This window comes from Prinia subflava, chromosome 6 (genome assembly GCF_021018805.1).
Source record: "Prinia subflava isolate CZ2003 ecotype Zambia chromosome 6, Cam_Psub_1.2, whole genome shotgun sequence".
Classification (NCBI taxonomy): domain Eukaryota; kingdom Metazoa; phylum Chordata; class Aves; order Passeriformes; family Cisticolidae; genus Prinia; species Prinia subflava.
This window is the reverse complement of record NC_086252.1, coordinates 36,993,898-37,007,286: the sequence shown is the minus strand read 5'-3', so window position 1 is coordinate 37,007,286 and position 13,389 is coordinate 36,993,898. Positions and strand designations below refer to the sequence as shown.

At 49.4% G+C, this 13,389-nt stretch overlaps 1 protein-coding gene across 1 annotated transcript in view; it reads right to left on the bottom strand.

The window, feature by feature from the left end:
- Nucleotides 1–13,389, bottom strand: part of ACVR2A (activin A receptor type 2A) — a 52,169-nt gene that overhangs the window by 3,791 nt on the left and 34,989 nt on the right. Inside the window, exons 5-10 of the mRNA XM_063401021.1 lie at nucleotides 5,443–5,586; nucleotides 4,628–4,771; nucleotides 3,867–4,012; nucleotides 2,784–2,898; nucleotides 2,338–2,476; nucleotides 873–1,003 (exon numbers count right to left, since the gene is read on the bottom strand). Coding sequence (XP_063257091.1) covers nucleotides 873–1,003; nucleotides 2,338–2,476; nucleotides 2,784–2,898; nucleotides 3,867–4,012; nucleotides 4,628–4,771; nucleotides 5,443–5,586 — 819 coding nt within the window. The remainder of the gene's footprint in view (nucleotides 1–872; nucleotides 1,004–2,337; nucleotides 2,477–2,783; nucleotides 2,899–3,866; nucleotides 4,013–4,627; nucleotides 4,772–5,442; nucleotides 5,587–13,389) is intronic.

The following is a 13,389-nucleotide window of genomic DNA, read 5'->3' as shown; positions in this document are numbered from 1 at the left end:
CCTGCACACCCTGCACACCAATCCCTGCAGGCACACCCTGCACACCAATCCCTGCAGGCACAGCCTGCACACCAATCCCTGCACACCAATCCCTGCAGTCACAGCCTGCACACCAATCCCTGCACACCAATCCCTGCAGGCACACCCTGCACACCAATCCCTGCACACCAATCCCTGCACACCAATCCCTGCACACCAATCCCTGCACACCAATCCCTGCACACCAATCCCTGCAGTCAGGGGCTGCAGGGGAAGCCTCCAGCAGGAGCTCGCTGCAGGCAGAGTCAGGGAAGGGTTGGGGTCAGGCTGGCTGAGCTGTGAAGAGGAATAAACCAGGGCCCTTTTCATGCTGTGACAAACAACAAGTCTGTGTTTCTGCTCATTTCTGCCCTAGAACAAGAGGGCTGCTGCAACAGCCCACTGCAGGCCAAGGGGGGCCCCAGATCCAAAATGGCTTTTAAGGGACACCTGGCAAACGGGAACCCTTGTGTCCCACAGGACGTGGGGCTGGGTTTGCTGTGGACCTGCAGTGGGGCCTCAGCTCTGCTTTGTCCTGCACCACTGAACAAAAACTGTTCAACAACACAGGGCAAATCCCTCCCTGCAGTGCTGGAGCTTCACAGGGTTTTAAAAAGGTGGATCCCTCAGCCACCAAATGGGACTTCACTGAAAAGTAACTCCAGGATCTCTTCTTCAGCCAAAAACAAAAAAAAATCACTCACTTTCTAATACTGAAGAAAGAGCAGCTTAAGATGAGGAACACTTAGAGCCCGTTTAACTCCTGCTGGAATTCTGAAATCCCTCCCAAACCCCAGTGTGATGGACACAAGTGGCATTCAAAGCCTGGCAGCAGCAGGTTGGGTGACACTTACAGAATGTTTCTGCCAACACTCCCTTAGGACAGGCCTCTTCTTTTTGTGCACCACAACCTCCTGCATGTCCTCCAGGGACGGGTGCTGGCCGATCTCCTCCTCGAAGGGCAGCATGTACTCATCCACGGGGCCTGCAGAGGGAACACCGGTTACACTGCGCCTCGGGCAGGCTGGGCTGAGCAGGGACTGGGCACAGCTGGGGGATAAGGCAGGGATTTACTGAAAGGACTTCAGGGACACCTTGGGCAGGACAGGGCCTAGACAGGGCTGCACCCAGGGTGGACGCAAAATGGGCACAAAATGGTCACAAAATGGCTGACCAGTCATGAGGTCTCACATATTTATAAGTTTTGGTCCATTTGCATATTGGGGTTTAATTGTCCAATTCCAGCTGCAGGCTGTGAGGTCCCATCCTTTCTGTTCCTCCCTCCAGCCACCCTTGTTTGTGCTGTTGGGCCTGAAAGTTGTGCTTGGTCTCCACCTGGGAAAGGATTTGTTTTGTGTCCCTGCTGTGTGCAGAGCTGAGTGAGCCTGAGTGTGAGCTCAGAGCTGCCCCTGGGCAGCGCAGGGGCTGGAATACACAAAACTGAAAGGCATCATGCCAACCCTTTGGAAAAGGGAAAGAGAAGATTGCAACGTTGGGAATGTCGGCCACCAGCAGAATCCCAGACTGGTCTGGGCTGGAAGGGATTCACAGCCCATCCTGCCATGAGCTGGGGCACCTCCCACACCCCAAGGTGCTCCAAGCCTGTCCCAGCTGGGCTGTCCCCAGGGAATGTTCCTGTCCCCAGGGAATGCTCCTGTCCCTGGGATGTTCCTGCCCCAGGGAATGCTCCTGTCCCTGGGATGTTCCTGCCCCAGGGAATGTTCCTGTCCCCAGGGAATGTTCCTGTCCCCAGGGAATGCTCCTGTCCCCGGGATGTTCCTGCCCCAGGGAATGTTCCTGCCCCAGGGAATGTTCCTGCCCCAGGGAATGTTCCTGCCCCAGGGGATGTTCCTGCCCCAGGGGATGTTCCTGCCCCAGGGAATGTTCCTGCCCCAGGGGATGCTCCTGCCCCAGGGGATGTTCCTGCCCCAGGGGATGTTCCTGCCCCAGGGAATGTTCCCGTCCCCAGGGAATGCTCCTGCCCCAGGGGATGCTCCTGTCCTGGGAATGTTCCTGCCCAGGGGATGTTCCTGCCCCAGGGGATGTTCCTGTCCTGGGAATGTTCCTGCCCCGGGGATGTTCCTGCCCCGGGGGATGCTCCTGCCCCGGGGGATGTTCCTGCCCCCAGGGAATGTTCCTGCTCCCAGGGGATGTTCCTGCCCCGGGGGATGCTCCTGCCCCAGGGGATGTTCCTGCCCCAGGGGATGCTCCTGCCCCAGGGGATGTTCCTGTCCTGGGAATGTTCCTGCCCAGGTGATGTTCCTGCCCCAGGGATGTTCCTGCCCCAGGGAATGTTCCTGCCCCAGGGATGTTCCTCACCGTCGGCGGCCGTGCAGCGCGAGGCGAGCTCCCAGAGCACCAGTCCCATGGCATACATGTCTATCCTCAGGAACGCGTCCCTCTGGAAGTTGATGGCCCCTTCCAGCACCTCTGGAGCCATGTACCTGCGGGTGCCCACCTGCAGGGGCACCAGAACACCCACATTTGTGCCCAGAAACAACCCCAGCCTGCTGCCAAACCAAATCCCTGCTTTGTCCCGGATTAAACACGGCCGTGGCTGGTCCTGCCTTAGACTAAATCTCAGAAGTTTCATCCCTCTGTTTCTGAACAGTAATTAAGTAATTAACAAAATGTCACAGAAGTTCCTGTCCAAATGGTGCAGTCAGGATAAAGGGGGGATAGGCCATGAGCCTGAGGGGAAATTCCCATTCCCATTCCCATCCAGGTAAGAGCTGGATCACTCCTGGAAATAAGTCAGGATTTACCTGTCCGTGGGTGTCTCCTGCAGACTTTCCAGCCTCAAACTTTAAAGCTAGACCAAAATCAGCAATACAAGCCGTGAGGTTGTTTTTCAGCAGCACGTTCTTGCTTTTGATGTCCCTTTCAAGTTCAAGAAAAAAACACAAATTAGAGATCCAGAACACGAAATACACATAAGACTCTGAGGAAAAAGGAACAGCATAAACCAAGGAACATTATAGCATGAAAGGCAAGAAAATGATAAAGAAAGAGATAAACAACAAAATAATAATCATAAATCCTTGGAGTGCCCTTGCAGACCTTTATCTTTATGGGAATGAAAGAGACAGTGATTGGAACTGTAATTTTGTGCTTGTTTTTAACGTAAATACAGATGTATGGTCGGTATAGGGATATAGAAATATAGGGATATGGAAATATAGGGATATAGAAATATAGGGATATAGAAATATAGGGATATAGAAATATAGGGATATAGAAATATAGGGATATAGAAATACAGAAATACAAGGATATAGGGATACAGAAATATAGGGATACAGAAATACAGAAATACAAGGATATAGGGATACAGAAATATAGGGATACAGAAATATAGGGATATAGGAATATAGGGATATAGGAATATAGAAATACAAGGCTATAGGGATATAGAAATATAGGGATATAGAAATACAGAAATACAAGGATATAGGGATACAGAAATATAGGGATATAGGAATATAGGGATATGGGAATATAGAAATACAAGGATATAGGGATACAGAAATATAGGGATATAGGAATATAGAAATACAAGGCTATAGGGATATAGAAATATAGGGATATAGGAATATAGAAATACAAGGATATAGGGATATAGAAATATAGGGATATAGGGATATGGATGATGCATGTGGGATACAGAGATGGAAGGAAAATGTTGGAATCCAAGTGTGCAGCAACTGCAACCTTGTTTGAACAGCAGGAAACGAAACACTTGTAAAAATGCACCTTGGAGGCTGCTAAGATGGAGATGCAGGAGTCCCTGCAGGGGCAGAGGTGCTGCTGTCCCTGCAGGAGCGCTGAGGGCACTCCCAGGGCAGTACCTGTGGGAGATGGCCGGCTTGTGGCCGTCCTTGAGCCCCGGGATGTCCTCGTGCAGGTAGGCCAGGCCCCGGGCCATGGTCTGGGCGATGTGGCACAGCTCGTTCCACGACACCACGTTGGCCTTCAGGAAATCTGTCAGGGAGCCCTGAGGAGAACAGACACACACCCAGCTCAGCCTCACCCATCCAGGGAAACCTGCAGTTCCCCTCTCTCATTGTCCTTTCTTACAGACCAACAGCAGATTTCATCTCTGAATAGAGATTAAATCATTCAATACCAGTTTCAGAGTGAAACACGCACTCTGAACAAACCTAAAGAGATCACAGTTATTCAACATAAAACTGAACACATTCTCAATTAATTGTATTTGTGTTTCTTCCTTTTGCTGTCACAGTAGAATTGATCTGCATCACTGCATTTTTATTCTTATCAACCAACAAGTGAACCAAAAATAACCCCCCAAAAATCTCTGCAAGATGGGAGGTTATGTATTTTAGGCAGGTTTAGATTAGGAATATTAAAAAAAAAGCCAAAAAAAGGTACAATTAATTTATCATTTGTTTCCTAAAACAACTCCTCTGTCAGCAAAATCTGCTGACAACTTTCTCAGCTGCCTGAAAACGAACTGCAGTGAACTCGCATGCAGTGAAAAGCGAGCAGCCAAGTGAGAGCTGCTTTCAATTTTCCCCCTTTGCTGCCTCCACCCCACGTGTGTGACACTTTTTGGGGCAGCCCCAGCCCCAGGGAGGGGCAGCCCCACCTTCTCGTGGAAGGCAGTGATGAGCCACAGGTCGACGTCGATGCTGGAGCCGCGCTTCTCGGCGCCGATGAACTGCAGGATGTTGTCGTGCTTCATCCCGGGCAGGCTGTAGATCTCGTACTCGTTCTGCCACGACTGCTTGTCCTGCAAGCACAGCAGCACAGCCACAGTTACCCACCAAAAAATGGGATACGGGGGCTGGCCCTGCGGGGAGTTTGCTGCCAGCGTTTGGGAATGGTCTGTCAGAAGATATGTGGGATTTCTATAAGGAGAGCCTGCAGTGTTTATTCTGCAAGGCAGCACTTGGGTCACTGTGAGGGAGAAAATTCCTGCACCTCGAGTAGCAGGAGGTGCTTTAATCAATGCAAAACCCATCCCAGTATCACCATCCAGCATCACTCTGTGTTCCCAAAATTCCTCAATCCATTTAATGCAAGCCACGGCACTTGCTGGGCAATGAGGGTTATGGCACTTAATTGAGGCCTGGTTAATTGGAACAATCACTTCAGGGTTTGCATTTCAGGACATTCCTTCTAAGTACAATTTAATTTGATTATTAACTGGTCAAGAGGTGGGTGAGAGCTGCTTAAGACTACAAATGCTGAATATTTTTATGACTAGAAGCCCACATTTCACAGGGTTTATGCTTCAGTAAGGTGTTTACTGCAGCAAAATACTTATTTAAAATATCACTAAAACTCTTCCTGCATCTTTTACACCTCAAGGCCATTTCCACTTGGATTTACAGAATTACTGAGCCAAGAAAAGCTGCTCCAATGTGAGGAACAGCCCAGGAGCCCCACAGTTCTGCTCACCTGGATGGGGAATATTTTGACCGCGACGTATTCATTGAGCAGCTGAGCTTTCCACACACACCCAAACCTCCCCCTGGCTTTGATCTCCAGGAGCTGCAGCGGCTTCAGACCCATCAAGGGAGATGGTGGGGGAGGCCCCGGGTCCTGCAACCAGGAGAGACCGTTAATTAGTGCTGCTGTCATTAATTCCTGTCATCCCTGACAGCACTGCAGATAAAGGATGGGGATGGGGAGAGCCTGGGATCACCCAGCCAAACCCCACTGCAGCCACTCCCAAAGATCCAGGCACAAACCCCAGCCCCTCTCCACAGGATGGGAAATGGGATCGTGAACCTGCTCAGGAGATGGGATGGGATATCCAGGGATGTGTATCCAGCGATGGGATCCACATCCCAGATGGGATCATGGCTGGGACAGCACAGCAGGAACCAAGAGAGGATGTAAGCGGCTGGGAAAGCTCAGCAGAAAATAAGGAATAACGGAATCAGGTGGGAAAGCACAACAGAAGTTAAGGAATAAACGTGATCAGGTGGGAAAGCACAGGAGAAAATAAGGAATAAATGTGATCAGGTGGGAAAGCACAGGAGAAAATAAGGAATAAATGTGATCAGGTGGAAAAGCACGGCAGAAAATAAGGAAGAATTATGATCAGGTGGAAAAGCACGGCAGAAATTAGGGATTAGTCTAATCAGGTGGGAAGAAAGCTCAGCAGAAATTAAGGAATCTTGTAACCAGGTGGGAAAGCACAGCAGAAATTAAGGAAGAAAGATAATCAAGCTTTACTTGTTGTATTTTTAAGAGCTGGAATTGCAATGAGCCCCTTGGATGCACTGAAGGTTTCTGTGTTTATCTGAAGTGTGGGGCCTTTGAACCCTGCAGACCCACACTGGGGATCAGCCCCTCCTGCCCCACTCCCACTGCTCCCAACTTTGCCAGTGAGTTCCTGAAATCCCAGCAGGCAGAATTACAGAAATCCCAGCTGGAATTACACTGCAGACATGACCTGGTCCTGTCCTGCAGGGTTTGTGCACCGGAGGTGAGACAGAGCTCCCACAGGGCAATCCATGGATCCATAACCCCATAAATGCATCCCCATTCCCATATCCCACTCTGCAGCCTGGGACAGGGCAGGGGACAGCTCACTGCACACCCTGGATTTTCTGTTTTGCTGTATCACATCACCTGAGCAGAACAATTCTCAATTTGATTGCCAAAGCTCTGCTTCCTTCTGGGCTGGCCCGTTCCCTCCAGGTGGGGTTAGCTTGTCCCTCTATAAAAGCCCCTACAACCGACCCCAAAATTTTCAAAACCTCCAAAACACCCTATTTCCCCTCTATTTCCCCTCTATTTCCCCTCTATTTTCCCCAAAGAGGCCCTGTAAAGATGTTTTCAAGAGAATGAGAACCACCAGAGGAGTTGCTTCTACAAGGCAGAGAGCACTCAATAAAGAGTTAAATATTTGAGCACTTCCATCAAAACCATAAAACCCTGTGCAGGTTAAAGACACATTTTGTGACAAACTGTGGGGTTAGGAACCCTTTACTATGAGGAGAGTGGAGACAAGTGCTGAGAATACAAGTCCTGAGTAGTTTCAGTGCAGGAATAAACATCCACTCTCTGCTTTCTATACAACAACAAATAAATTAAAAAGAACAAGCTTCAGAGAAAGATTCAGAGCAGTAACCTCATTGCACAAATTAATAACTGGAAAAAGAATAAATAGCATTTGAAATTCAAATTAGAGGCACACTGCAACACTGTCCCCAAAAAGGAGGAAATCCTTTTGTCAATGTGACAGTGACAGCGCTCGAAGTTTTGACATCAACATTTGCAGCACAGAAAACCAAAATTGAGAGCAAAGATTTCCCTCCCTTGGTGCCTTTCATTCCGTGCCAGAGCCCTCTTGGAATATTCCAGGCACCAGGGATAGCGGTGCCCTCAATTTGTAAAATACAAACTGTACTAAATGAATATTTGTAAATCCAGTTTGTTGTTGTTAGAGGAGGAAGTGGGAACAAAATGCTCAAATTTATCCCCCAGAGCCAACCCTGATTTAATGAACTGTTCAAATTCAGAGCCTCCTGCCTTGTCTGATGCAGAGAAATTTGTGGGAAATAACCCCAAATCCCCCTTTGCTCCGGTGACCTGGACTCCCCTTCCTTCCCATGCCCTCCTCCCAATAAACTGCTGGGATTTGGAAGCACTTGTGCCTGAATTCTTCCCCAACCATCAGGAAAACCAAAAACCTCCAAGATTTGCTGAACTCAGTTCCAGCATCTCTGCCAAGAGCTGGAAGTGAAAGTGGCAGCAAACCCTGGTGCTTTCCTAATTCCCCATCAGACCACACCACTTCCCCCACACCAAATTCCCAATTTCCTAAAATCCCTGGATCTCCACACCACATTCCCAGCACCTGCCACGGCCTTTCCAAGCGGGAAGCACAATTCCTGCTGTTAACATAACTGGAGAGAAAAGCTTTCTTTTTTCTTTCCCCTCTGATTTTTTCTAAACACCTTGGTAAAAATCCAACTCCAAACTCTGCAGCTCCAGGGACAATTTTTACACGGATAATATTTCCAATTGCTCTGCTCCAAGTAAAACTGTTCAATGTTCCAGAGGCCCCGTTATTCCCGTGTGGCTTTGGGGCTGATCTCTGGTGCTGAGGCCACAATGCCAGCAGGGATGGCAGGGGGATAAATTTGGCTCCCAGATTTCCCAGCTATTCAAAAATCCAGGGCACAATTCCCTTTTCCTGCCCCTTCCCTCAGACTGAGTCATAGGAAAGTATTCCTCAGGGAAGGGTGGCTTCCAGGAATGGGGTTTCTTGAGTGTCCTCAAAAATGGGTCTTGAGATCAGAGAGCAGCTCAGCATTGTGGAACTCAAATCCATCAAGAGCAGCTCCTTTCAGGCAGGGCCCTGCTCCCCTGACTGGGATAAGGAAGCCAAACATGGAACAGAGATCCAAGCAACTCTGGGTTATGGAGGCACAGTCAGGAAAATATTGAAATATTTAATTTTTAATACATTTAAACCATCAGATCTTCCTTCTAAACTGCATTTCCAGGGTATTTCAGGTATTCATCAGAGAACTTTAATGATGACAGAAATTGGGCATTTTTATTACACCTCAGATCTTGATGTTTTCAATATTCCATTGAAAAGCTGAGCAGGAATGACCCAATTTGTGAATTAAGGGGTCCCAGTGACTTGGAGTTCAATACAAATAAAAATAACTCCTGGTCAGTGGGAAAAATGAAGAGACAGTGGTGAAGGAGTACTTTTGTTTTTCTCCAGCTGATCCATTTTTGAGAGTTCCTGCACCCCACAAAAGGCCAGGATCAGCATGTGGAGACCCCACAGCTCCAGGTGGTGTTTCCAGGTGGGAGATGGGAATGGAGAGCCAAGGCCAGGGCACAGTGGGTGGGATGTGCCCCTTGCTCCAGGGAAATCCCTGTGCTGGGCTGATGGATCCCCTTGGCCATGTCCCTGCGCTCCAGGATCAATCCCACACTGCAGATCCCACTCTCAGGAACTCCAGGGAATTTTAGGAGATCCACAAAACACAGGTTAAGGCTGCGTTTTTAAACCACACATGCTGACAGATGGCTTGGCCAAAATACTGAGGAATCACAATTCCGAGCAAACCACGTCTCCCACATCCCCAGAAAGCCCCAGAGCCAGGAACAAACATCCTCTTACCTCAATCATTATATGAAAGGCGTGCTTGCAGAGGGGGAAAAAACACAGGCAAGAGAAATTACTATTTACACCAAGAACGGGATGCAAAAACAGCTTAGAGGAGACAAAGTCAATTAGTTGTGAGTTAATGACAGGAATATTCACGGGGACAGCAAAACTTTCCTGTACCGGAAACACATCATTTAAACGACAATCAAAGAAATCCAGCATTGTCAGTAAAGGAAAATGGGGAAAACAGGATTATTAGAAGGAAAATCAAATGAATTATTTTATAATTACATGGAGAAACGTCCATTGCAGGTCCCTAGAGCCGTGTTAGCACAAGCAGCGCAGAAACACACAGAGCTGCCCCACGTGGAATTGCCAAGGCCGGGGTGTGAAGGGCTCTCTGCATGGGTCCCTGCAGCGCTGGCTGCACTGCTCCCTGCACCGTTCCCTGCACTGCTCCATGCACGGGTCCCTGCAGCGCTCCCTGCACTGCTCCATGCACGGGTCCCTGCAGCGCTCCCTGCACTGCTCCCTGCACTGCTCCATGCACCGCTTCCTGCACCGTTCCCTGCACTGCTCCATGCACCGCTTCCTGCACCGTTCCCTGCACTGCTCCATGCACCGCTTCCTGCACCGTTCCCTGCACTGCTCCCTGCACTGTTCCCCGCCGGCCGCGCGGGGGCAGCGCCGCCCCGGGAACCCCCGGCACGGCGGGAGCGTCACCGGCCCCGCCGGAACGGAACCGAGCAGCGAACGGGGCTGGGCTGGAGCACCGAACCCAGCAGCGAACGGGGCTGGGCTGGAGCACCGAACCGAGCAGCGAACGGGGCTGGGCTCCAGCACCGAACCCAGCAGCGAACGGGGCTGGGCTCCAGCACCGAACCCAGCAGCGAACGGGGCTGGGCTCCAGCACCGAACCCAGCAGCGAACGGGGCTGGGCTCCAGCACCGAACCCAGCAGCGAACGGGGCTGGGCTCCAGCACCGAACCGAGCAGTGAACGGGGCTGGGCTCCAGCACCGAACCCAGCAGCGAACGGGGCTGGGCTGCAGCACCGAACCCAGCAGAGAACGGGGCTGGGCTGCAGCACCGAACCGAGCAGCGAACGGGGCTGGGCTCCAGCACCGAACCCAGCAGCGAACGGGGCTGGGCTGCAGCACCGAACCCAGCAGAGAACGGGGCTGGGCTGCAGCACCGAACCGAGCAGTGAACGGGGCTGGGCTCCAGCACCGAACCCAGAAACTGATCCGGAACCAGAGGGGAACTCCAGCACCCTGCACCCGGCAGACACTGACAGAGATCCATCATAGCATTAACGATTCCTTCAAACTATCCCGGCAGCAGTCTGGGGACTGTGGAACAAACAGCAGGATCAGCGCCTGTCCCAGGATCTCAGTGACCCCTGCTTTGTGCTGCTCTCATCCCTTCTGCTGAACAACCTCGCTGTCACCTCAGCAGAGACGCCTCCGTTCCTGCTCCTGCACTTTGGACTGGGGCCCTGGCACAGCATTCCCAGAGGAGCTGGGATGCCCCTGGAGTGTCCCAGGCCAGGCTGGACAGGGCTGGGAGCAGTGGGGCAGTGGGACAGCGGGAGGTGTCCCTGCCATGGCAGGGTGGGATGGGAGGAGTTCTGAGTTTCCATCCAACCCAAACTCTTCCAGGATTCTGTGACTCTCCCACCTGAGCCATCCCCTCTGTCCTTTACTCCGGGATGGGATGGATGTTGGGAGAAGCCCCCGTCTCCAGCTGCCATCCCCTTCCTCTCCTCTGCCCTCACACCCTCAGGATGCTCTGGACCAACTGGAGCCTTTCCTGTGCCTGGAGAGTGCTGAGCAACACTTCCCTTTCTCCAAATAATCAATACCAGATTAATATCAATAATTAATCCAGGAGGCTTCATTGGAAAACAGAACTATAAACCTACAACAGAACTTGGAGCACTGGGATCCACCAGAATCTCCTCCACCAGCGCTCAGGGCAGCTCCAGAGCAGAGCAGAACCCACCCCAAGGGGCTGAAAGTATCTTTTTATTCCAGGCCTATCCATTATTACAGTCCTCCAGCTCCACAGAACTATGGAAATTCCTCAGCAATAAGCAGAAATATGTATGAATTCAACCTTTGTGCTCTGACAAAGGTTGAACAACGAGAAACTGCAAAAATGAAGCTCTGAGCCCTCTCCCAAACCTCTCACTCCTCCCCCACGGGACCAGCTTCCCCCAAACACGGATAAATTCCACACCCATGGAAACTTTGCAAAGATGTATTTCTGCTCATTAACACCTCTGGATTATAAACCACTGTCCTCCCCTTCAGCCCACAGAGCATCACCTCAGGCTCCCAGCAGAAATCCAAGAGGCACCACTTTAGGGTCTCAGGCTACAAAAGAAATGCAAATCTGAGATTTCTGTCAGGAATTAGCTCTGGTAAATAAAAGCTGGGAGCAGTAAACCCCCCTCAAAACCCCTATCACCCACACAAATGTACATAAACACACTCACTGCTGTTTATGCTGCCTGAAAACCAACTCTAATGGCTCTATTAGGATATTTGTAACCAATTAGACCAACAAAACCCTAAGCAGTGTGGGATTTTTCCCAAAATTTGAGCTACCCACAACCATTTTCTGACCTATAAAAGCTGCCCTTGGCTTTTGGGTGTTTGCACACAAATTCTTCCCTCTGTTACAGATTTTAACTTGTACCAGCCCATGGATTCTATCAGGGGAGCAAAAGAAGGATCCAGTTTCAAGCTCCTGACCCACTGCACATTCAGTGGTCCTGATTTGCAGTAACTTTCCAATCTCTTTTCCCATTTCCTACAAGCACCTGGCTTCTCCCTGTGTGTGTTTTTCAAGTAGCCATTAATCTTCCCAGGTTTGGACTCAATCCTTGAAAAAAACACCTCTCCCTTGCATTTTTCCAGTGTTGAAATGTTTCTATTAAAATATCTGTAACAACAAGAAGAAAAAAAAATGTGGCTTTTGGAAGACCAAAATAGGAAAAACCTGAACACCTGGCTTAATTCTTCATTCTTCAGCAGGAAACTGGGATTTTTTCCAGGGTGGAAAGATCATCCCAGAAATTTCAAGTGCCTCAGGTAGATTTAGGAATTCCTGTGCTCAGAAATTAAAACCCTGATGCATCTTTGACCCCAGAGAGCAACTCCCTGCCATCCTCACTCCAGTTTTATTGGGAATATTGGGGAGAAACCTGAGTTCCACCCCATCCCAGTGTCCCCCAGTGAAAATGAACCAGGTCCCAGCACCTCCCTCTGCAGAAAACTGCACACACGTAAATATTTAAAATGCCATGACTTTTATCAGACGATGAATTTATGTTTGCTAACTCAAACAGAAATAAGGAGACAGAACAGTTCTTAAGTGTTTTCCATACACACAGATGTATTCAGCAAACACGGATTTGTTAATAACTCATGGAGAACACAGACAGTGACAGATTTGATGGAATTTGACAGCTTTCACTGGATAGCTCCCCACACAGCAGTGAGGCACAGCGAGCAGCACAAACAAGCCAAGAGTAATTGTCCTTTATGTCTCGTTACAGGTTTCTTACAGTGTATTCCTTGCTTTTTTTCTTTGTAAATATTCCAAACTATTTCTTTCCCCTTTGCTCTCTTTTACTTCTCACCACTTCTTCTTTCACCATTTCTCACTCATCAGCGTTTCCTCATTTTTATCTTTTGCTTATTCCTCATCCACCCTTTCATTTTTTCCTGGAAGTCTGGTACCAGGGCAGCAGCTCTGTATTCCCACTGTTTCTGGGAATAAACCAATAAAAAAGGGATAACCTTCATCTGGATCTCCCACAGATCAATCCCTGTTTTTCCTGCTGTACATCCGACCTGCCCATTCTACCACTGCTACACAAAGATTTAAACCAAATCCATTTGCCTACAAACTCCCCTCATGCCCCTGTTATTAAATATACTATTAACAGATTAGCTGCACAAATATTTTAAAGTTTAATCATGGTTATGAAGTTCCCAATACTTTCCCTCCCTTCCTGCTTCCCCTGTCTCCTGTTTCAACCAGCTGTAATCAAATTTCAAGTGGGAACCACTGCTCTGCTGCATAAGGAAGAGTGTTTATACTTTGGATTTACATAATAATTCTGGGTAGTTCTTCAGGCAGAAGTGGCTTTTCCTGACTTTCCACATGAGCCTTAATGCCTGCTCACCACAAGATAGGAAAATGTTGTTGCCCACAAGCACCAAGGTACACTTATCCCAAAGATACAATC